Source organism: Perissodus microlepis, chromosome 20 (assembly GCF_051167445.1).
Source record: "Perissodus microlepis isolate ML-2025 ecotype Zambia chromosome 20, ASM5116744v1, whole genome shotgun sequence".
In the NCBI taxonomy this organism is placed as follows: domain Eukaryota; kingdom Metazoa; phylum Chordata; class Actinopteri; order Cichliformes; family Cichlidae; genus Perissodus; species Perissodus microlepis.
Genome location: NC_140480.1, coordinates 18,502,755 through 18,528,632, shown reverse-complemented (window position 1 = coordinate 18,528,632; position 25,878 = coordinate 18,502,755). Strand labels below are relative to the sequence as shown.

The 25,878-nt window shown below is 41.6% G+C and overlaps 1 protein-coding gene across 3 annotated transcripts in view; it reads right to left on the bottom strand.

The window, feature by feature from the left end:
• Nucleotides 1-307: 307 nt before the first annotated feature.
• Nucleotides 308-25,878, bottom strand: part of LOC146364379 (ephrin type-B receptor 2-like) — a 63,073-nt gene continuing 37,502 nt past the window's right edge. For 2 of the 3 annotated variants that reach the window (XM_084916360.1, XM_084916359.1), the window contains 12 exons: nucleotides 15,684-16,019; nucleotides 15,438-15,562; nucleotides 15,086-15,248; nucleotides 14,852-14,960; nucleotides 12,843-12,910; nucleotides 12,530-12,652; nucleotides 11,910-12,157; nucleotides 8,243-8,458; nucleotides 7,985-8,134; nucleotides 6,921-7,114; nucleotides 6,667-6,822; nucleotides 308-4,390 (listed from right to left, as the gene is read on the bottom strand). In XM_084916360.1, coding sequence (XP_084772486.1) covers nucleotides 4,282-4,390; nucleotides 6,667-6,822; nucleotides 6,921-7,114; nucleotides 7,985-8,134; nucleotides 8,243-8,458; nucleotides 11,910-12,157; nucleotides 12,530-12,652; nucleotides 12,843-12,910; nucleotides 14,852-14,960; nucleotides 15,086-15,248; nucleotides 15,438-15,562; nucleotides 15,684-16,019 — 1,997 coding nt within the window. In that variant the 3' untranslated portion in view covers nucleotides 308-4,281. Of the gene's footprint in view, nucleotides 4,391-6,666; nucleotides 6,823-6,920; nucleotides 7,115-7,984; nucleotides 8,135-8,242; nucleotides 8,459-11,909; nucleotides 12,158-12,529; nucleotides 12,656-12,842; nucleotides 12,911-14,851; nucleotides 14,961-15,085; nucleotides 15,249-15,437; nucleotides 15,563-15,683; nucleotides 16,020-25,878 lie in introns of all 3 variants that reach the window. The other variant, XM_084916358.1, reaches the window with a different exon arrangement.

Below are 25,878 nucleotides of genomic sequence, written 5' to 3'. Positions count from 1 at the left end.
AACACTTAAAGCTGAGATAAGTGGAAGCACCTCTTTTGGATCATAGTCATAAAAATTTACCAAAAAACACTATCTCCAGGAAGACTAACACAGAACCCAGAATAGTACATGCAATGTCTAATGAGCTTCTGCAATACAGAAGTCTTAGTTGTACCTTCTGTTCAGAAAGAACATGCATCAGGACATGTTTTATAATTAATTCAAGTCAGTGCATTTCTTTAAACTACAACATATTAAAAAAGAAAAAAAGGAGTCTGGCCTGTCCTGATCCAACACTAGAAATCCAAACCTTCATTGTTAAAGCAGCTTGTTAAGAGTTTGTTTCTTTATTCTTATGTGTTCCAGTGAGCAGATTACAAAGAATAACTAACCCTTAAAGAAGCATATGTATTCCTTCCTGATTTTTTACAATAGCACTGAATTTCAAAACATAAGCGGGGAATAAATGTCTTGGAATTGTGCTTTTGAATGCTACCATCAAAACATGTTATAGCCTTACAATAACTGACAACATTCTGAACATGTACAAACAGGACCAAGTTCAAAGGGACTCATGTAGATAACACCATAGTGAGTGGATGAACATGTGATTTATGGCAGTACATTAGAAGGAAGGGTTTAACATGCCAAATGTCCCCATTAAAAAAAAAAAAAATCACTCAAATGTCACATGACTCAAACGGAAAATTCACTTTTCTTTTCTGTACGTACAACGATTGCATAACATTTATTTTAAAAACAAAACAAAAAACAACCTCACATTTTATTAAAATTCACATAAAAAACCCCCAAAATATTTCTAATGCTGTATTGGTCCTGTGAGGCTTCTGAGCTATGTTACCTTTCAAACCCCAACCCACAGTGATTTCTGAGTTCGGATGATGGTACACTTCAGCTTCATTTCAAATCATGAAGGGAATATGTACAAGGACAGAAAAGACAAAACAGAGATCATAGATGAAACACATCTTTTATGGTAATAATGTGGAGCACAGGACCTCTATGTCCTACAGAAACCCAGAGTGTATAAACACCAATATCTAAATGGGACATGATACCTAATTTCTTGCAAAGACTTCCATAAGAGCCACAGCATAGCTATTTTGTTCTGAGGCTTGATGCTTATAGCTTTAATGGCCAATCTGAACGATTTTCCTCTCAGAAGCAAAGACAGAAATGCACTTATGGTGCCAGAATCCTAAACAGAATCCTAAACATTGCACAACTATATCATGATATTTTCCCAAACCATGGGTAGTCTGATTTACCACTCAAAACCTAATCATATTTTAAATCATGTCAGTCAGTGGTTGTAGACTTTTTCAGTAATGATTTACGAAATTGGAAGTTACGGCTTTTCAAAGTAAGCCTCATATTCATTTATTGTGGCCTCTTAGATCACCCATCTGTTGACAGATTTAATCCACAGATAAACTATTCTAAGTTCTCCAAGACACTCTGATAGTATTCATCTATGATGCATCATTAAAACTTCACATGCCCATGCCTAGCAGCGTGGATCAGTTTAGAAGTGCAATGCATGTGAAGAGGAATGCAAGAGAATGGAGTTTCTCCTTAAACAACTGAATACTGCTCTCAAATCCAAAAATGAATCTTAGCTGACTGCTTTTATTTTGAAACTCAACTTTATGGAAGCACATCGAAGTCCATCCATCCATGTGTCCAAAAAAAAAAAAAATCAGGATCATAAGTTCGGTTCTGAAATGCCATTCAAATGTTAACTGTTTTTTTTTTTTAAACAAAAAAAAAAATGAAATAACCATTGGGCTATAACCTTGCCCTGGAGTGAGGCCTGGGGAGGGTGATGTCTTGTTCACAGGCCAAAGCCCCTGGTGCCAGTCGAACCAGTCTATATGTATCTTGTCGACTTGGAGAAGACATTGTTTAACAAAAAAAAAAGAAAGACAACAAGAAACAAACAAACAAAAAACGACTATTATAGAAAGTCCCTATTTGGTCACTGTTCAAACCACAGTGAGAACTTGGTTACACTGCTGGCAGTAAGTCTATTTCAAATTTTTATGGACAGAATTTCTCAGGCTTCCATTGTGGTGGCTTCAGGATCTTGTCTGTGCATTTTTGCAGTTGATGTGGTTCTGTTGGCTTTATCGGGTGGTGGTCTATAGTTCACACTGGAGCAGTTTAGACACCAAAAGGTACTAGCTTAAGTGGTTTGGGCATCTGACTAGGATACCTCCTGAGCAAGCTTTTTGGGTATGTTCTACTGGGAGGAGGCACTGAGATAAACCCAAGACACACTACAGACATTAGGTCTCTCAGCTGGGCTGTAAATGCCTTGGTTTTCCCCCAGAGAAGGTGGCTGGGGAGAGAGCAATTTGGTCCTGGCCCTAGTTGGTTGCACCGTCCTTACAGAGATATATTTTTAGACAACTGAAAAACACCCTACATTCTGATCTGAAATATATGAAATTATACCATAAGTTATGGGCTGCATTATCAAGTACTACTCAGTTTCTTAATGAGAAAACATCTGTATGACATACTAATTATGTGAATTTATTTTTGGGCAAAAATAATAATTTGTTTTCTCACAATAAGTGGATCTGAGTCTCCTAATTATGAAAGCAATAATTTGTGCATTTTATATATATCCAAGAAACTTACACTGTAGGCGGTCAAGCTCAAGACATCATACACAGAGTTCAATGTTAAAGGCTAAACTTTGGTGTCAAATGTAATACATGCTATGCTTAATAAAGGGATATCTATCATCGGTTTTTATCAGCCAAGCCTGTTGAACACATAATTAACAAGATTTGTATTACTTTTCATATTCTGAAAATGACTTGAAAAGCACTCCTCTACATACGGCCTTTGTTAGGTTGCAAAACATAGAGACATTTGAATTGACATTTTAAAATTTCTAGATTTCAAAATCTGCAGGACATTTGAATGTTATTTTAAATCACTTTGAGGATAGAATAATAATTGCTTATTGGTAGCACTTGCTGGGAAGCTATAACTCAAGTAATGTTGAGTCACTAAATACAGTGTTAGTAGTTCAGTTGCCACATCATTTAGAACTATCTTCTGGCAAGACACTAAATCCCAATTTGTTTCTGTTGGCAAGCCATTGCGTATAGCTCTCAGTGGTATGTGAGAATAAGAAACATTGAAAAGCAATTTGTTTAATAGCTATGATTTAAAAGTGCCAAATGAAAGAGCAGTCTTTTTTTCTTAAAAGAAAAATATATACTGATATGTACAAGACAACAACTGGGTGTAAAAGGTATTTCTCTTGAACAATTTTCTATAAAACATGAAAACTTGTAAACCTTTAACCCCAAAACACATGTACAGAACCGAGAATCATATCTGCAAGTTTCGTATCACAGTTTCCGCAGTAAATGGGACAGTGAGATAAATGATATCTCTCTCTCTCTCCCTACACACACACACACACATATATATATATATATATGTGTGTGTGTGTGTGTGTAGAGAGAGAGAGAGAGAGAGAGAGAGATAGAGATATATGTATTTGGCACCTGTTGTTGCTGGTAGTAGAAGTGTGTTCATCTACATTGTAGCTGAATAATATAAGGGTCATAGTTAGCCAATGCTTCCTTATTCAAATTCACACCATACAATCTATGTAAATGTTCAATTGCCTGTACCAAAAACTGGGTTTGATCTGACAAAAAGTTCTGATTTGCAGCTTTACATAGTTAAGAAACTTTACATAGTTACGAAAAATGCCACAATTACTGTGGTACAGAGGTAGCAATAAGGTGAAGGTGGCAGCTATAAATAAATATGCTCAACTTAACGTATAAGTTGTAATTTGCACCAGCCAGTTCATTGAGTCCTGCTATGCTGTTTTTAATATCATCGTTCACTGTGACAGCAGGTTCCTTGCATAAAATTCAAAATGCAAGGCCAATTTTAGGACATTAATTCTTAAGAATAACTTAAGTTGCTGGTAGTGGAGAGAGTGGAAGAGTGATGGAACATTAACAAGACACGTGACTGTACTGTAGTAGTTTGACAGTTAGATGCCTGTGATTATGTCCAACAGCCCCCCAAAATGACTGTTACCTGAATATACAGCAGCTTCAAGAAAACTACTCAACATCTGTGCTGTGCTGCATACTGATGGAAGCCTTTGGAGAGTGTTTGGAAGGAGGAAAAGTGAATCTGAGGTTCAACTGAAGTCACAGTGTATGTGTTCCTCAATGCATGGTTACTGGCAGCTGGACTTCCTGTAGTGAACAGTCTTTGTGCTTCTGGTCTATGAGATCACACTTCCACAGAGGTGATCTGGTTCATCTGGGCCCTCATTGACTGGATGCTGTTCAGAATCTTCTTCTGGTGACCAGCCAATGTCACTCCCACTCGGAGGATATCCCTGAAGACAAATCATACACCATCATTACACCCAGCTATACCACAGGAGTAACAGTTGACATTTCAGAAGGCATTCTGGCTTGTGGATACTGACAACCAAATCTAAATGACAACTTTTGTGTATATTATAAAATTGTACAAAGTTGGTTAAAAAGTTCAGGCACTTAGTCGATAATCGATCATGAAATTTAACAGTCTTCCTTTAAATCTGCAACACTTTAAGCAACAGTTACTTTCACATTTCTCAGTGCAAGTCCACTTGCGCTTGTGTCTCTGTGACACACATTTGGTCTCCTCTAGCGTGTAAAAAAAACCTCTTCAACTTAATTTTTCATTTCGGGAACATGGATAACTAGTATGATAACTAGTATGGCAACAGCCTCCCTACAGTAAGGGAGGCTGCTGGTGTGGCCAAAAAACTCTGGGCTTTGAATGCTCTTATGTGCTGATGCACAATGGCACACACAGGTAGTTCAGGTAATCTCCTACCATAGACACCTCAGGACATTATAGTTGAACAGCAGAGCATTCTGACAATGGGTGACAAATTTAAAGCACACAAACGTGTAAATGTTCAAAGTAAATAAATAAATAAATAAAAATACAGGCAGCTGCCAGTGCTACCCTTCAGCTTCGTAGTAGAAATACCTGTTGTATAAATGAGAAAATCCTAGGTGATTTTCAGGAAAGTTGAACCCTGACTTAACCTTGAGGTCAATATCATTAAGATTCAGACTCATCTGATACACCTAAGGTATTACATCACCTCCTTTTTGAGTTATTGTATTCACAAACTTGGGTGTCCATGTCACCCACCTGGGGCAGGCAGCAGAGCAATGCTTTTACAATTGAGGGATACAAATAAAATAAAAAGATAAGTTCAGTCCTGCTCATGTTGCTGACCTGTGAGATCCAAGTCTTACCCCTGAAAGTTTGGACAGCCTAATAGACATGCTCATGTTTGATTTCTTTGGAAGTTTAAGGTCCATGGTCCATGAGGGGCGATTGTGGCTCAAGAGGGAGTTCGCCTTGTAATCGGAAGGTTGCCGGTTCGATCCCCGGCTTGGACAGTCTCGGTCGTTGTGTCCTTGGGCAAGACACTTCACCCATTGCCTGCTGGTGGTGGTCAGAGGGCCCGGTGGCGCCAGTGTCCGGCAGCTTCACCTCTGTCAGTGTGCCCCAGGGTGGCTGTGGCTACAATGTAGCTTGCCATCACCTGTGTGTGAATGGGTGGATGACTGGATGTGTAAAGCGCTTTGGGGTCCTTAGGGACTATTAAAGCGCTATACAAAATACAGGCCATTTAACATGGTGGCAAATATTAAGTGTTTATTTTAATTTTTGTTGGCAAAGCCTCATAATTTTATTACCATATCTTTTATTATTATTATTAGATATCAGTTTAGAATCCTCACTCTTACTTTTATGTCTTTATGAAGAGAGGCCTCCACTTATATCAACGAGCTTCTTCAGCCTTACTCTCCAAACCGTCATGTCATACCATTATGGGGATCATGCCCCCATAATGGGGCATGATCCCCATAATGCCCCATAATGCCATCATCTCAACCAAGCTGAGTAGACACATGAGTCAATATGTAAGGACACCTGAGAAAGGTATTGGAAATAACACCAGAGAGCCAAAGCGCCAGCTCCTGGTTGGCAGAGCAGTACACAAGGATTCTTAGACCAGTACCAACATGAGCAGTGCCAAGTTTGACTACAAACACCATCAAGGCATGGAGACACCAGTAGGTCCCTGAATGCACGCTGTTGTATCTGGCACAAAGAGATTAGCAACAGATTCTTTAAGTCCCAACTTTTCTGAACCATTTTTCCTTTGCGGCAGGGCATATTTTCCCGCTGAAAGAGGCCATAGCCATTAGGGAATACTGTTTCCGTGAATACGTTTCTGTTTCTTTCAGACTACATTAAAGCAATTACTAACAGTTAAACACTGAAATGACAGGTGAGATACTGTTTTTCAACTATTAATGAGTCCACAGTAACTTAACGAGTAACAACATTTATAATGTAGTTTCACTGGTCTGGCCCATTTAAGATCACTTAAGATCAAAGTAGGGTGTACAGTTTGTGTACATGGTCTGCAACAATGCTTAGGTAGGTAGTAGGTAGTAATATCCACATAGATGGCAAGGTCCAAGGTTTCCCTCGCTCAAATCCTTACACTTCCCCATTGTTGCCGCATTCTAACTCATCAGCTAGTGTGTGCATGTGAGACCTCTGTTTTTGATATAAGAAAAGTATCTAACATACTCCATGGTCATTTGAGACACCACATCAAAGCTGGTGAAGCCTTCACTGGTGAAGTTCTCCTTGTACTGGCCCATTTTTATGGCATCCAGCCACTCATCGACGGTGCTGAAAGAGGAGAAATCTGGAGTGCTGCGATCAAGCAGAGCTAAATGAACACTAAATGGTGGATAGAAAAAGACAAAAGAACTAGAAGTTAAAAAGATGATTGGGTGTCAGCAACTCTCAGCGTGAAATAATTGTTCTTCCTGTCATACCTTGATGACAATGGTGTCATGGCCTTCAGGCTGTTGGGATTGCGGATCATCTTATCCAGTGTGCTGACAATCTGGCTGAATTTGGGTCGGTTGTTGCGATCTTTCTGCCAGCAGTCAAGCATTAGCTGATGTAGTGCACTAGGACAATCCATAGGGGGTGGCAACCTGTAGTCCTGCTCTATGGCATTGATTACCTAAAACAATTTGCATGAAAACTCATGGTTAAAAAAAAAGCCTTGGAATAAGGTGCAAAATGTAAATAAAAACTGAATGCATTCAGATCATAATTCTGATTGCAAAAAGCTGACAAACAGGACAGGATTTAAAAAGAAAAAAAGAAACGACTTGCAAATCTGATAAACTGATATATTATTCTCATAGCAAATGTTTAAACTGAGAAAATGTACTATTTTAAGAAAAAGACCATTTGGAATCTCAAATAAGTTGGAACATGGACATGTTTAACACTGTGTATGAGGTTGCCAAGGAGGTCACCACCTTTATGGACAGAGTCAATCATTACAGACCTCCAAACTTCACGTGGCCTTCAGATTAGCTCAACAACAGTGCATAGAGAGCTTCATGGGTTTGAAAACAGCGTCGGATCCAGAGGCCTACAGCACGCCACCACCAGACTCTAGAGTAGTGGAGATGTGTTTTCTGGAGTGACAAATCACGTGTCTCCATCTGTCAATCTGATGGATGCCTCTGGTTTGAGCAATTGCCATGAGAACAGTACTTATCTGACTGTATTGTGCCAAAGCTTAAAATTTGGTGGCGGAGCGATGGGGTTGTTTTTCAGGAGTAAGTAGTGTGCATCAAGGTTTATTTAGTTCGTTCACATTTCTCATTTCTCTGCGACGTGCTGATTTCAGGGTACAATTTCAGTCACAAAAGATTTTCTCTGACTGACTACAGAAGCAATAATGGGCCGTTACCACATTCTTTTGGCAGTAAATTGAAACTGCTTAACTTAAGCCCAAGGGAACAACTACCACTATCTGGCAGTTTATCATTGTTTATCTTAAACACAAATACCAGTAATTTTAAAGGGCTTTACTCACATCTTGATTACTCATGTCCCAGTAGGGCCTCTCTCCATATGACATCACCTCCCACATAACTATGCCATAGCTCCAGCAGTCACTTGAGGAGGTGAACTTCCTGTACTGAATGGCCTCTGGTGCTGTCCACCTGATGGGAATCTTTCCCCCCTAAGAAGAAGAAGAAGTTCATTTATGACAGAATTTATAATACAATTTGAAGTATTATAAATGAAATGTACTGAATGAAGGTCTCCATAGTCACTGATAAGGACTCACCAGAGCACTGGTGTAAGTGGGGTCTGAAGTATCCTCTTCAAGGAAACGTGACAGGCCAAAGTCAGACACTTTGCACACTAGGTTGCTGTTGACCAAGATGTTCCTCGCTGCCAGGTCTCGATGGACATAGTTCATGTCACACAAGTATTTCATTCCTGCTGCAATGCCACGCAACATTCCCACCAGCTGTATCACTGTGAACTGGCCATCATTTTGCTTTCAAGAAAACAACATCAAATTAGTGTAAATTAATGTAAATTCACTCCACAAAAATCACATGTGCTGACTCTCCAAACATCACAGGTTGTTATAAAACTAATTGAAAAAACACTGGACTCTTTTGGATAAATGTCTGAGCATTATGTCTCAACCACTCTGCCTGCTTCCATGTGCAGCCTTTTTCAGATATTAAACTGTACAAATTCTCTTGAAAAAGAGAGTACCAGGGTACCAGATTCTATACAGCAGGTCTGCAAATTTTGTTTGGGGCTGCTTTAGCAAGAAACCCAGTACACATAATAGTTTCTAGACAATTTTCTGTGGTTATGAGCTCACAAAAAAATCTTCTCATGTTTTGACAGCCACGTAAAGTAACATGGCAAGGTCAGCTCTAGCACACACACACACCACAAAACACACCTCATGGTCTCCATTAGCAGATAAGAAGAAACAACATGCACCAGGAGATGCAGTGTAAATGGTATATGGACTGATTCTTATATAGACTTAGACTTAGAGACTTAGAGCTTTTTATTGTCATTGTGCAATTTTTGCACAGCAAAATTGGGTAGCTGGACCACAAAGGTGCAAAAGTAAGAAGAAGAGAAACCAATATACAACGAGGGGGAAAAATATACCGCTTTTCTACTCTCCCAGAGCACTCGGACTTGCCCAAGGTTATTTGGCATGACAGACTGGGGGAGCCAGAGATCAAACCACGAACCTTCTGATGAGCAGATGACCTGGTCGACCTCCTGAGCTACAGCCACCCCAAAGTGGATGGCAGTCTGATTCCTGCCTATCAAGGCTGGCTATTAAGACATGAAACATCAAACCCTTCCTGGTGGGGAAGGAGGTTCAAGGTTCAAGAGGTTCAAGAGGTCGAGAGATACAGGTTGGGCTCACATTAAGGCAAGCATTGGGCTCTGGAACCAGCCTCCTGGGGATTGGATTCTGTTCCAGTCTAGAGTTGCTCTTGGTATTCTTTTCACTTTTGAGACGCTTTGGTTCAGGGGATAGGTCCTGACTGTCATTTGCACTTATGTGCCAAACAACAGATATTATTATTCTTATAAATAGTATTGTTATTATTATAACCCAACCTTCTTACAGTCACTGACTGGGATGATTGAGGGTGCTCCATTTGGTGACTCTGTTGTCCTACTGAACTAGAGAACTGGAGGGATCTGATCAAGAACAACGGCCTGTCTGATTTGGACTTAAGTGGTGTTTTGTGTTTGGACTTCTTTGCAAATCACCGTTTGTCCATAACGTAGACCATGTTTAAACATAAGGATGTCCATAGGTGCACGTGGCACCAAGACACCCTAGGCCAGAGATATATGTTCTGGATAATTGGCTAATAGACGGGAGCTGAGCTGCCATCTCATCACAACCTGGTAGTCAGCTGGATCAGGTAGTGGGGGAGAGAATTCTGGACCTAGTACACCCAAACATGTTGTGGAGGGAATGGGAATGCTGGGAATGCCTGGCAGAGACCCTGGTACAGCAGATCTTCAACTCCCACCTCCAGCAGAACTTGACATTGAGTCCAAATGAACCATATTCTGCACGTGTGTTGCTAAGGTTGCTGCAAGGAGCTGTGTGAAACAAGGTGGTTGGTGCCTGTCGTGGTTGTAATCCTCAAACCAGATAGCGGGCATTGGAGATGAAGGGAGCCATCAAGTTGTAGAAGGTTAGCCTGTGGTACTTCAGAGGCAACTGATGAGCACTGGTAGGAAAAAATGAAGCAAATACTCAGGTGTGGGAAGAGTTTGTGAGGCCATGGAACAAGACTTTCTGTCTACCTTGAAGCTGAAGTGACCGTCAGATGACTCAGGCGGGTACTGTATTCACATTGTGTAGAGTGGGGTGCTGCTGACCTTAGGCAGTGTTGGGGAGTAACGGAATACATGTACCGCCGTTACGTATTTAAAATACAAAATATGAGTAACTGTATTCCGTTACAGTTACCGTTTAAAAAGGAGGTATTTAGAATACAGTTACTTTGTTGAAATAAATGGATTACACGGCGGTACTTTCCTGTTTCACACTGTGGCGGGTCAGGACTGTTTGGGTTTTGTTTGACAGCTATGTCCTGTTGCTCCAGGCAGCAGCGTTATGGTTGCCATGGTTACAGGGTGACACGCTCTCTCTCTGCGCCTTTTTGTTGTTGTTGCTGTGCTAAGCTAATAGGCAGAATGCTACAGGCATAGCTCTAAAGAATGTAGCATCATAGGCAGTGTAGTCCGTGCTGCAGGGAGAATTGACTGCCATACACGTTATGTGTCTGTGAGCAAGAGGAGGGAGAAAAAGGAGAGTGGAAAAAGTACGAGTTGTTATTGAGAGCGGGAGCTGGAAGCATGTAAATATAATAATAACCATTGCAGCCAAGAAGAGAGCCTGACGAGCCCAGTTGTAAGTACGCTATTTAGACTCGACTGTACACTGTGTTCATGTTTTCCTCCGAAACAATAAGTTCAGTTGGAGCAGCCTTTCAACGCCTCTCTCTGTCTCTCGCCTCTCTCTGTCTCTCTCAAGCAAAGTTGACCCAGACAACAAAGTAAAGCTATTTTTCGGCTACGAGCCCGACACGGAACCCGCCGTATTAGCCAGAGGTCCCTTTACTACGCTTCGGAGCAGCGGACCTTCAGTAATAGTAATAAATCACAGCAATAGTACATTCATGTAGTTGTAAAAAGCATGATAATGTATTAAGTATTCCAAAGTATTCAGAATACGTTACTCTCATTGAGTAACGTAACGGAATACATTACAAAATACATTTTGGGGCATGTATTCTGTAATCTGTAGTGGAATACATTTTAAAAGTAACCTTCCCAACACTGACCTTAGGTTGCACATACTAGTTTTAGAAATTAAATTTCTCAGAAGTGTGGCAGTTCCTTAGAGATAGGATGAAGAGTTCAGTCATTGGAGAGGGGCTCAGAATAAAGCTGCTACTCCTCCACATTGAAAGGAGCCAGTTGAGGTGGTTTGAGCACCTGACGAGGATGCCTCCTGGGCGCTTCTGGTGTGAGTTCTTTCGAACCACCAGAAGGAGGCCGGCCCTGGGGCAGACCAAGGAGACTCTGGAGAGATTTACATTTACTTGTCTTGCTTGGAAATGTGATGCCCCAAATAAACAAAAGAAAATGGATGGATGGACTTTAAAACCTCTTGACCAAAATTTAAAAGCTGAAATGTGTGAGAAGTGAACAACAAGCTGAACATGGCAATCCACAGATATAATAAAAAATACATGGAAGAATTTAAGCTCGGTGACATCTGACGAGTAACCACCCTCATTTGCATATTAATGTTACTTGTTTTCCCTGTTTCCTTCTTTTTTTTAGTACAGTACTGACACTCACACACACACACACACACACACACACACACGTGCGTACTACTATACTTGTATTGAATTGTACAGTGTCTCTTTTACCCTGAGGAATGAGTCAAGGGATCCATTCTCCATGAATTCAGTGATGATCATTACAGGGCTGCTCTTGGTAACCACTCCCTCCAGATGGATGATGTTGGGATGATCAAACTGACCCATGATAGATGCTTCACTCAAAAAGTCCCTCCTCTGGCGTTCAGTGTACCCTGCCTTTAAAGTCTTGATGGCCACCAATATCTCCCTTTTCCCAGGCTGTCGGAGGTTTCCACTACACACTTCTCCAAACTCTCCTGTCAGGTTTACAGTAGGTAAATGACATGTAATGTATTATAATATATTCATTTTGTGTCATCTTCTGTAACTATCAAAGTTTTTGTAAACTGCTGTAATCTAGGCAGACATGATAGAGAACAATTAGGCAGAAAAGCTATGTTTAAGTTGATTTTAGTTCCAAGCACTGTCACAACAGTACAGTGACTTCTTAATCTAACCTTTGATAAAGAAACCTTTAATATTACCTTCTTTGAATAGACAATTAATATAATAATAAAGGTCAAGACAGTCCCATTCTGACGTACTAAGTATCATAAACCTCACCAATCACTGCCTGTCTTTACTTATACCTAATATCGTTTCCTTTCTAAGGCATCTCTTTGTTTTACCTGCTCCAATCACTTGTTCAATCTTTACACAGGAAATGTCAATCTCCTTAGCAAACTCTCTAACCGCTTCATTGGGATCTTCATATGTGAAGGGGTCAATGTAGATCTTCATTCCCGGTGACACTTCAACAGAAAAATAGAAGAAACAGCAACAGATATACATGCAAAAACTGAATCGTGAAAACACAGGGAAACTTGATTTCTTTCTGTCATTTTTTGCCACATCCAATCTTGAAAAAACATTAATTTCATAAAATACAGCACTAATGGCTATCAGTCTTATTGTCAACAACTTGCAGTAAAAGGTACATACTGTGACCGCTGGTGTAATGTTGGAGTTTGTCTGTATATTCAGATTCTGGTCTGTCAGAATTTCTTTTGCTAGAAACAAATACAAAAAAGTCTGCATGTAGATCCATCAACTCAAAAATGAAAAATAAATCTACTAATAACATAAACTATTAAACAAAACAGAGCACAGGCTATACTATACTATATGGTGTACAATAAAGACTGATGCATGACAAAGACAACACAAAATATATGTTTACTAAGTATATAATCATGACCTGACATAGTCAAGTCTTGACTTTGAACTACTCCAGAAAAAAAACAAACCGTGTGTTTCTACCCTATTTAAAACTGTCCACTACAAAGAAGCCCATAATTGGCTTTCAATTAAATATGTCTGTGAAGGTTCTTAGTCAACCAGGTCATCGTAGTCTAAGGAGCTGGAAAGAAAATCCTGGGCCTTCTGAACTCAGGAAATCCTCAGAAAATCACATGATAGGGTGGGACTAGGTTTCACAATGAGTTCACCCGAAACCTTGGCTGATTGTGACCTACACCTGTTTTCACACCTCGGCTTGTGTGATCAGGTAGAGGATCATTAGGGGGTCCATTGTCCCTCTTGGGGGCACACTCCCATAGGGCTTAAATCTGGGACTCTCCACCATTTGACCCTAGAGCTGAAGAAGCTTCTCAGATGAGAGGCGAAACGTCTTCAAGCAACTTAAAGAAGAACAGACGCTTTTCAATTAAATACATAATTTTACACTAAATTGCATGTTGCCACTAGGGATGGGTACCGGTATCCGGTGCCATTATAGCACCGGTTCTGACATAAACGGTAGTAACCAGACCGGAAAGCAGCACACATTTCGGTGATTTATTTCAGTGCTTTTTTCCCCCTGAAATGTCATACACTTTGGATTCTAGCCAATCATTTTACCTTTCAAAGGATAGTAGGCGGGCCCAGGTACGTACGTTCTTTTAGAGCAGAGCTACAGATTAAAAATGCCCAAGACGAAGCGGTCAAAAGTCTGGCTGTACTTCACAGCAAAAGATGCAAACTCAGCAGCCTGCAAAAGTGCTTTAAGGTGATACTGTGCAAAGGAGGTAACACCTCGAATCTGATGAAACACATGGCGACGCATAGCGTTTTTTTAAAAGCCGAGAAATGCACCGTATTTGATAGCTTGCTGCAAGACCTCACACCTCACACCGAGTGGTGCCTGTTATCGGACCCGGAGTTAGCAACATCCCCCAAGAACCCGAAGAGGAGAGTCCTGGCCCCTAGTCCTGCCAGTGTAGCAGAAATGATGACGGATGATGATGGTAGCAGCAACAGTTCTTCTCTGGGTGAGTAGCTTAATGTTGTTCGTGTGTAATTTACGTTGAGTAGGCTAACCACGTTAGTACATTAATGCATTTAAGGTGAACTAGCAAACACCGTCGTAGTTACATGCGGCTGTCTTCTTGTTTGATGGCAGATACTCCCTTCACCCTGGCCAAAAAGGCTAAAATGACCAAAGAAAAAGTGGAAAACAGCTAAACATGAGAGGTTTTTGGACGAAGTTTGTGTTTTTTCCATTGTTTAAGCACTGCTTCCAGCCAAGAGTGATACCATATATGCCCTATAGCTGCAGAAAAGGCTAAAACTGTTATCTTTTTACAAAAAAACAGCTAAACATAAGAGGGTTTTGGGCCAATTTTGTGTTCTCCATTCTTTAAGCACCGGTTCGAGCACCGTTTAAGCACCGGCACCGTTTCAAAAGTACCGGTTTGGCACCGGTATCGGATAAAACCTAAACGATACCCATCCCTAGTTGCCTCCACATAATGCAGTTTTTGTAGGTTACAGTCATTGAGTGTATTTCTGCAGGATAAAGTTGCAGTTTTATTCATAATCAGCACTTTTGATAAAGTGCTTTCTGTATCATTTCTGTGGCTTTGTATAAAAATTGGTACAGATTTTTAGACCATAATGTGGTGAAGAGTGGAACATTTTCTGGAGGACAGAGTGGACACAGAGTGGCTCACCTGCGACAAACAATTATGACGACAGTGATGGCAATAATAAAGACAACCCCTGCAGCAGATGAACCAATGATGAGGGGGAGCTTCTCTTGAATAATGGAGTTATATTCTTCTACAGGTGAAAAGACAAGAAACCACAAAAATGTGAGTAATTTTTATATTTAGACTTATATATTAGGCAGCACACAGGGGATGAAATACGTCTGAATTTAGTTTGTCAGTAAATCTGATTCCTACCTTCAGTCATGGTTTGGAAGTACATTTTACCACTGAAGCGTCCAAATCCAGCGACAGTCCGAGCCCGGACCTGAAACACATATATGGTTCCAGGCCTTAAACCTCGTATGACCGCAGTGTTGGTCTGACTCCTCGTTAGAGATGAGTTCCATTCTGCTTGGTTCTGAATAACACACACCAAAGACTTTAAATCAGGCAGATCTGTCTATAATTAAAACTGTAAGATTTTTGAGTACAATTCAAGAGCCAAAATGATTCAGGTTCAGATGCCTTGAGGTGACTGCTTTTGCGAATTGGTGCTATATAAATAAAACTGAATTGAAATGAATTCAATCAGTTGGCACTGATGTACCTTCTCATAATACTGCAGTTCATAGTCCAGAATAACACCATTGGGCTGATCTGGCTGGGACCAGGACAGAGTGATGCTGTTAGGAGTTCTGCTAACCTGGTGGATGATGGACACTATTGATGGTGCTGAGAAAAAAACAAAGAGATCTGAAGGGTGTAGAAAACATGCTAACAGACATTTGAGCTACTAAAACAGAAGTTAATACTGAAATCACTGAAATATCACTAGAGTAACATCATGCCTCACCAGCCTGGTTGGTGGTGATGTTGACAGACGTGTACTGTGGTGAATAAGGACTCTGATCAGACACTCCATTGACAGCTTGTATTTCAAATGTGTACTGCGTGTGAGCCATGAGGTCGCTGATATGTACTCGGGTGTTGGTGAGTCCCAGCTGACGTGGGATAAACTGCACGTTGTCACCACAGCGGGTGCAGCCGCTGCGACCGCTGCCACAACTCTTACATATGATGTTGTAAACTACATCTTCTCGGCCACCACTCTCCTTTGGTGGACTCCACTCCAGTATCAGAGAAGTCTCATTTACTATGGAGATGACATTTTGTGGTGCAGATGGAACAGCTAGAAGACAAAGGGAAAAAACAAAATTATGCTAATAGTAATTACTGCCTGTTATAAGTTTGTTATTTTTTTTTTATTCTCAAGCTTGCACCTCACTAGCTAAGGATTGCAAGATCTAGAGGTTTAGTACAGAGACTACATGTAAGAACATCAAGCAATAGAACATCTGTTTGTTCCGATAACCAGATTCCCACTTAGTGTATTTGCATTATCTGGAAAAAAAACAACAACCCAATTATCTACATGATGATAATGGAAACAAAATATATTTTTTAAACTTATTACATGTCTTGTGATTGCAAAATAAATAAAAACTAAATACAATTAAAAATCTTCATTTTTGAATCTTCAGTTCAAGGGGATCAATGTAGACTCTGGCAGAACATTCAATCAGTTATGCTCCTGCAGGTTGTTACAAAATTGATTGCAGTATCACTGAGTGGGGGGAGGGTCTACCCTTCCTATCTTGCCCAAATTCTGTTTGTGTTTGCCCTGGTCTATTGGATGGTGGCGTCAGTACTGCATCTTTTTCCGGAGGGTTTTTTGGGGGTGGGGTGTATTTATAGGTTATATAATTATAATATAATTGTGTCATAACTTGTAATGACACAAAATTACACACAGGTGAACTCGATTATCAAATTAGGTGATTTCTGAAGCCAACTGATTGCACTGGATTTTATTTAGGGGCATCAGAGTACAGGGGGCTGAATACAAATGCATGCCATACTTTTCAATTTGTTTAAAATTTTGAAAACCACGTATCGTTTTAATACCACTTCACAATTATGTACTACTTTGTGTTGTCACAGAGAATCTCAATAAAAAACATTTAAGTTTATGGTTCTAAGGCGACAAAATGTATAGAAGTTCAAGGGGTATGAAGTTCAAATGGGGAAAGATGAAATTCAGGCTCCAAGTCTATATTTCTCTGCTGGACAACTGTGAGCTTCCTCTTCAGGTTAGGCAATCAAAAGCACAATTCCCCCAATTCAATTCAATTTTATTTTATTTATACAGCACCAAATCACAACACCAGTTGCCTCAAGGCGCTTTATATTGTAAGGTATAGAACTGCTTTGAAATTCATATGAGCTGTTCGCACTAAAGTAAAAAGCACCATCACTTCATGCGGATACCCTCTCGGCGCCAGCTGCGGTCGCAAGGCTGGAGCCGAACAAAAACACCCTGATAACGACTGTGTTTAGTCTGTTCCTTCCCATTCCATGGAAGGCCACCTGGGTTGGCTGGAAGACTGTTTACTTAGCCTAGCAGGGCGAAGGACACTGTCTCAGCTGAACTCTGGACACGCACACACACATACATATACACTGATATGCACACACTCATACCCCCTCCCTTTCCAAACGCCTTCGACGCTTATTCCCTTCCGATGCTGACGGTGGATCAAGGAGACCAGCGCACAGGCTGCAGGCCCGGATGTAATGTCTAAATCGGCTGTCTCTCACCCTTTACCCACCCCTGTTGCTTGTCATGTGTTTCTTTGGTGTATTAAGAGTTTTTTCATGTGCTATGTGCAGAGGTGTTTTTTTCTGTTCTCAAACTGATCTCCCTGTTGGAGCTCAGTCTGGGGGGAGTTATTTTTTTCTCCTTATCTTTCCTCATGTGGTGCATTTTTCCATTGTTATACCTCTCTGACCTGTCTTCCCCATGTGATGTTTTGTGTAATGTATGTATGGTCGGAGGGTAAGATGGCGCCGCCATTGCGTGCAATAGGTCGGCAGCCTTATGAAATTTCCCCTTGTGGGACTAATAAAGGTATATCAAATCAAATCAAATCAAAGGTAGACCCTACAATAATACATACAGAGAAAAACCCAACAATCATATGAACCCCTTTGAGCAAGCACTTGGGCAACAGTGAGAAGAAAAAACTCCCTTTTAATAGGCAGAAACCTCCGGCAGAACCAGGCTCAGGGAGGGGCAGCCATCTGCCATGACCGTTTGGGATGAGAGAACATTGAACTGATGAAGTGATGGAACATTGACAATGCTCCATCAGATCAGATGATTGTAGAAAAAAAACCTGCTCTTTGCACCTTTCATACTACCAGTATCACTGAAACGACTGACACAGAAATCCTAGAAGCACTTGGGTATAAGATCAAGATCCAGGTAGAGAAAGCTTCTCCACAGAGAGGGCAGCTGGAAGCCAAAATCAGAGAAGCCCAGAAGGATATCAATCGATGCAAAAGGGTTTCATGAGAGAGAGGTCCTGGATGAAAATAAGGTACAATTGGGTTTTCAAAACCGAGGATTTAGAAACTGCCAAACAAAGGCTCACAGCTCTGGAAACTAGGCTGAAGAGATAAATCAGAGAAGAGAATGACCTGTTCTGCTAAGATGCATCCAGGGTGTACTCTCTGCTACAAGGAAAAAATAGCACACGGGCAGACCCACCCACAACTGAAATTCACAAATAGCACAAATAAAAGGGCTCCTTCTAGGTACTAATCCAAACCGGCTAACACAGGGCAGAACAATCCTGATCATAAAAAGAGCCCTACAAGGATACGATATCATTGAACTACTGCCCAAATACCTGTTTCTCCACAACATAGAAGCTCATCTCAGGCATCATAGCAACAGAGCTGAGTAGACACATCAGTCATTACATAAGGACAGCTCATAAAGGTATTGGAAATCACACTAGAGGACCAGAGTGTGGCCAAAAGGGCCGGACTCACCAGTAATGGTAGGGGTACTGGTGGGTGAAACTCATAAGCCAGGGGTGTCCAACTCCAGGCCTCAAGGGCCAGTCTCCTGCAGGTTTTAGATGTGGCCTTCATCCAACACAGCTGATTTAAATGACTAAATTAAACTCCTCGACATGTCCTGAAATTCTCCAGAGGCCTGGTAATGAACATTTGATTCAGGTGTGCTGACCCAGGGTGATATCTAAAACCTGCAGGACACCAGCCCTTGAGGCCTGGAGTAGAACACCTCTGTCATAAGCATTCCACTCTTCAAGTCTTATGATCAATGGAAAAATCACAGTAATAACCCATACTTATTCTCTCCAAGTCATTATTTTGCCAAAATGACGGTGATTAGACATGCCGTGAGAGTGAAAAATGTGAGTTCCATGTTGACACAGTTCCTTCTTCTGATATATGGTTGAAAAAGACCCCACTAAAGTGCAGGCAGTGCTAGACTGGCCAGTGCCATCAAACTGCAAGCACTTCTATCATCGTTTCATTCGTGCTTTCAGTAAAATTGCCCTAACTTTTTTTTTTTTTTTTTTTTTTTTGTGTCCCGTTTGGATCTTTAGCCATCAGAATTGTTGTCTTAAGGCCAAGAAAGATGCCAAGCGGATTTATTTTACCAAGTGGATCATCATGGCCTTGCCATATTGGTCCATTTGATTGACCTTTATTATAATTATGTATTTATTTTATTTTCGGTTGCTACAAACGGGACAGACGTGACTGGGGGATAGGACAGGGAGAAAGAATGAAAGAAAGAGAGGGAGAGAAAGAAAACCAAAGGGGAGAAGAGACGGTGAGAAGGGGGGGAAGAAAGGAAAAAACAAACAAACAAACAAACAAAACGCCTGGATCACCTGTATGGAGAAAAAAAACAGAAGAGAAAGCAAACAACAAAGAGCAACATAATAAAAACAGCACCATCACAATAAACTAGCTAGCAGTAGATAACAGTAGATACTAAATAATAAACGATATTGTGCAGCACGCAAGATAGACAGCGCACAATGTGCTTTGAGGCAGCAGCCAAGAAAGGTGTAATCCGCGTCTGTGAACACCCGTGTGTACACCTGTGTGCATACCTGTGGGGATCAGCATGCTTGTATTCCAAAGGTTTCTCCATGTAACAATCTGCTAGGGAGTGTGGGGAGCCATAGCCCCGTCCACCAGGGTATGAAGCAGGTATGGAGGAGATCCAGGCCCCAGATATCCAGAGGCCCCAGAGTACGAGGACCACCAAAGGGGGGGGGGAACCGTGCCACCCTCCTGGGAAGAGCTGAGTAGAGCCCCAAACGAGAGGTCACCCCGCAGCTACGGAGCAGAGGCCAGAGGGGGTTGCAGTGGCGTGCCCGCGGGCTCCGCCGGCAGCCAGCTGTGCCAGAGAGGACCGAGCTTCAGGCCCAGAGGCCAGAGGCCTGAGGGCATCCCACCCCCCGGAAGGAGCCCAGCCGGGCCACAGGCGCCCGGCCCCGCCAATCGGCCACCAGGAGTGAGCCGGTACATGCATGAGCGCCCAGCCCCAGATGACAAGGACCACCAACACACCAACGTCTAAGGGCATCAGCCACCGGCAGGGAGTGTGGTGAGGGGAGATAGGCCTCCGTACTTTAGAGGGCCTGAGATGTACCCAGAGAGGTTGAGTCTAAGACCCAACCTGACATATAGACACAGACAAACAGGCACACGCGGACACAAACGTGCATTCCCACCCCCATATGCACAACCAAATACTCGGCACTCACCCAACGTGTAGACAGACACAAATAGACACTGCACAGACAGTCGCACTCCCCAAACATACTCTATATCCCAGGTCCAGGTACCCCCGCCCCCAGAGGGGCAAGCCGCACCTAGACCCAGGAGATGTAACCCTTCTCTCTGGGGTGGAGGCAAGCGGACCACCTCCTTATCTGCAGTAGCAGGGAGGCCCCGCATCCCAGACCCCAGTCTGACGGCCAGCACCTCCTCCCAGCCCCCCAGCCCTGACGGCTAACAGAACCGGGGTGAGTGAAGACCTCAAACCTCCCTACGCCCGCTCATATGTAATGTTGTTGTGTGCTGTTCTAAAGTGCATTTAAAACTCAGGAGAGCATGGTGCTAGCTTCCTCTCAGAGAGCAGCACGGCTCTTCCCGAAAACCCTCAGTGTCTAAATGCATTTAAAATTGAGGGTAGGGCACCAGCGCCAGAGGTGGGTTGGAGTACAACGACCATCCTCTGGATGCTGTAAAACGTGCCCACCCCCAAGGCCCTATATGTATGTGTTATGTGAGAGTGTGAGTAATGTGGATGTCTAGGTTGCAGAATAAAATTGAGGCACAGGCGGCCAGAAGGGGACAGAGGGGGAGTGCCTCCCCTGCACCCTGGTGACATACCTGCACCCCAACCCCACAGAGTCCGGAGCAGCCCACCCGACTCCACCCCAGAGAAAACTGCACCCACCCCATCATCCAATCATCTCCCAAACTACACAAGACAATAGACACCCAGGTTGAGTTCATTCTCCCCCTCTCCTATATCTCTCCCCCCACCTGCAGAGTGAGCTCCTGTAGTGAGGAGACCACCTGCAAAGATGTAACAACCTCCCCACCAGTTAGAGAGCCCCCTAGTTGGGCCGATGCACCAGAGGTCCCCTGCACCGGGGCTGAGCCCCCCTGCACCCACCCGCCCACTGCTCCGGCGACACAACAGCCAGGACCCAAGCCCCCAAGGCCCGGCCAGCACCCCAGACCGGGGGGCGGAGCACCCCCAGACCCCCAAGCCTCCACGCCCGTCCCGGACCCTCCCAGGGGCAGCCAGGCTACCAGGCCAGTAACCAACGTCCGCCAGCACAGACCCTCCCCCATCTCCGCTGTACGCAGCCACAAGGAAAACACCATCCAAGAGCCCCAGAGCTTCTAACCAGGTCATGGCCACAGCCCCCAGGTTAGGCCCTCCAGGGAAACGTCCCTAGGGACTCCCCAGACGCCCTAAGGCCGTTCCTACCCCCACATCAACCACAATAGCGAAGGCAGGACCAAACCATGACCCCCCACCCCCACTAGGTGATGAAGCCGATCAAAGGAGCCCAAAGGGATTGATCAAATGTGATGGCAGAGGTTGTATCAAGACTAATGTGATCTATTAGATGGTTTTTATATTGGTTAGAATTAAGATTATTTTTATTTTTCCAGTTAATGAGGACCATTTTCTTGGCAATGCATAGGGCCGTAAAAACAACGTGGGCTGTGTTTATTTCTGCAGTGACCTCATCCAAGTTGCCCAGCAAGCATACTAAAGGGGAGGCTGGAATGTTACATTTCAGACACTTTGATAAGTCTTCACATATCTCACGCCAAAATTTCTGAACTGGTGGACAGAACCAAAGAGCGTGGATGTAATTGTCCGGTGTATTTGCTGTGCAGTGTGAGCAGTTGTTGGAAGGCGTATAGCCCATCTTGAACATCCTATGACCAGTATAGTGCACTCTGTGTAATATTTTGTATTGTATTAATTGCAAACTGGGATTTCTGATCCATTGAAAGGTTTTTAAGCATATCTGAGACCAAAGGTTTGGGTCTAAGTTGATTGATAAATCTGCTTCCCATTTTGCAATAGGAAGGGATATTGATTCATCTATTTTAGAAAGTGTTCTGTATATTTTAGACAATAATTTGGGGGGTTTTAGACTAAGAAATTGTACCACACTTGGTGGTGTTTGTAATTCAGCTTCACTGGGATTAAATTTCTTTTTTACTATGGATTTAATTTGTTGATATTCCAAAAATCGTTTCTTGTTGATCCCATATTGTATAACTAGTCTGTCAAACGAAATAAAGTCTGTTCCTTCCAATATATGTTCCAAGTATTTAATTCCTTTGCAACTCCAATCTGAAAAGTTTATCATATTATTGTTTTGTAATATGTCCGGGTTGTTCCAGATAGGTGTACGTTTGCATGGGATTAATGAAGACTCTGTCATTTTTAGAAACTCCCACCATGCTGTCAGAGAAGAGCTAATATTGATGCTTTTAAAGCATTCATGTCGTTTGATGTTTGAGCTGATAAATGATAGGTCTGAAATTTCTAGGTTATTACATAGTGCCTGTTCTACATCTATCCAAGGTTCATCTAAGAAGGTGTGTTTAAACCATCTAGAGATGAACTGAAGCCTGTTGGCTAAAAAATAGTGATTAAAGTTAGGCAGATCTAATCCTCCTTTATCCTTGGTCCTTTGTAGTGTTTTTAAGCTGATACGTGGGGGTTTATCTTTCCAAAGGAATTTAGAAATGTACGAGTCTAGAGATCTGAACCAATCTTGTGATGGCTTATTTGGGATCATTGAAAATAAATAGTTTATTTTTGGCAAGATCATCATTTTTATAGCGGCGACCCTTCCCATGAGTGATATGGGTAAAGATTTCCATCTAGCCAGGTCGCCTTCTACTGTCTTTAAAAGTGGGATGTGGTTTAATTTAGTTAATTCTGAAAGTTTAGGAGAGACATTAATACCTAAATATTTTATATTTCCACATTGCAGTGGGGAAGGAGAAGAATTATGGAAGGAGCAATTAATCGGAAGAACTGTTGATTTCGACCAGTTAATTGAATAATCTGAGACACTTGAGAAGGAATTTATCAATGCAATTACCCCAGAGATATTGGTTTGTGAGTTTTGGAGAAAAAGTAACACATCATCTGCATAAAGGCTGATTTTATGTTCTATATTCTTACATTTTATGCCCTTAATTGTTGTAGCCTGTCTAATTGCTGCTGCTAATGGCTCAATAAAAATTGCAAACAGTGAAGGGGAGAGTGGGCATCCCTGTCTGGTGCCCCTCAGAAGAGAGAAGCGGGAGGATGTTTGGTCATTTGTTCTGACACAAGCTGTTGGGGAGTTATATAATATTTTTAACCAGTTTATGAAACAGGGTCCGAAACCAAATTTATGTAAAGTTGCAAATAGAAATTTCCAGTTAACTCTGTCAAATGCTTTTTCTGCATCTAAAGAAAATATTATGGTTTCAGTGTTTTTACTGCATGAGTAGTCTATTAAATTAAGTAATCTAGGTGTATTTGTTGATGAGTGCCTACCTTTTATAAAACCAGTTTGGTCAGGATGAATTAAAAGGGGGGTTATTTTCTCTAATCTCTTTGAGAGAGCTTTGCAGATTATTTTAAGGTCTACATTAATAAGGGATATTGGACGATAGCTTGAGGGATATACAGGGTCTTTGCCTGGTTTTTGTAAGAGACTGATATTTGCAGAGTTCATATTTGGTGGTAGTCTACCATTTTCTTTGATTTCCTACAACATCCTGTGAAAAACTGGTGCCAGAATTGTCCAGAATTCTTTGTAAAAATCTGTTGGAAAACCATCTGGACCTGGAGCCTTATTATTGGGCATACTTATCAGAGCTTCCTGGAGTTCACCTGGCGTCAGTGGCGAATCCAGTGCCATTGCTTGGGTGTCTAATAATTTTGGAAGTTATGTTGTCGAGAAATTGATCAATTTCGTTTTTAGATGGGTTTATTTGTGGTGTATATAAAGTTTCATAGAAATCCCTAAAAATGTTATTTATTTTTTTAGGATCATATATTGTATTCCCAGATAAATCTTTAACAGCACATATAGTTGTTTTTTCTTTATTGATTTTTAACTGGTTAGCAAGAAATTGTCCGGATTTGTTACCGTGTTCATAATTTTGCAGGCGAAGTCTTTGTACTAAGAATTTAGTCTTTTTATTAATAATTTCATTTAATTCTAGTTTTGTCTTGCGTATTTTGTTTAATATTTCTTGATCTTGGTGTGACACATAGGCTTTTTCTAAGGATTTGATGTTTTTCTCTAGTTCCTGAATTTTTTTGTTTTCTTCTTTCTTCTTATGTGATGAGAAAGAGATTATTTTACCTCTCATCACGGCTTTCCCTGCTTCCCAGAGGACAGATGCTGATGTTCCAGGAATGTCATTAAAGCCTAAATATAGAGTCCATTCTTTTTTAAAGTATTTGATAAACTCTTCGTCTTTGAGCAGTGATGTATTAAATCTCCAGTTTTTTCTTGGTGTAGTATTATTCATCTGTATTAGTGTTAAAGATACAGGAGCATGATCGCTGACAGCTATAGGATGAATCTCAGTGTCTGTAATGTTACTCAGCAGTGAGCTGCTGACCAGAAAATAATCCAGACGAGAGTAGGAGTGATGGACATGTGAGAAGAAAGTATATTCCTTACTATTGGGGTGAAGGGAGCGCCATGCATCGCAAAGACCAAAGTCGCTCATATACTGTTTGATTATATTTGTGGACTGCCAGTTACGCTGAGTTCCTGCTGTATTGAGCCTATCCATTTCTTCATTTAGTCCCAGGTTGAGGTCTCCCCCCAGAACAATTGTGCAGTCTAGGTGTTCGGAGAGTGTACTAAAAAAACCGTGGAAGAATGAGGGGTCATCAACATTTGGACCATATATACTTACAATACCTAGCTTTTGGTTAAGTATAGATAGTTTGACGATTAGAAATCTGCCCTCTGGATCTATAACTGTATCGAGTACTGTGAAATTAATATTTTTATGTATTAGAATTGCTACTCCTCTTTGTCTAGAATTATAACAGGCTGAGAACACATTAGGAAACTCAGGTGTTTTAAGTTTATTCAAACCTGTGACAGGCATGTGGGTTTCTTGTAATAAAACAACGTCTGCCTGTAATTTTTTAAGTTGGTTAAGTATTTTTAACCTTTTTTCCCTAGAGCCAGCTCCATGCACATTCCATGTGACAAATCTTAGCATGCCCATAGTTGTGTGTTTGTGGCTAATGATGTACGCTGTGTGTCTCGCTTAGACGGGTGAGGAAAATGGAAACACATCTTTTTTTTTTTTTTTTTTTTTTTTTGGTAAGTAAAGAGAAGAAAATGCGCGGCAAGAAGCTCCATAGGTCTGACTATGTGTGTGCATAATAACTAATATGAGCAAATGTGTGCATGTGTCCTATATCTGTGTGCGCTGTGTGGCTGTTGTAAATGTGTTGCCTTTAAACGCATGTGTGTGCGTGATCGTGCAGAGTGAGCATGTAGAAATAGACAGTGTCGTTTGTGAATGGATAGGGAAACAGGTGATCGACATAGTGATAGAAAAGAGAAGCAAATAAACCAAAG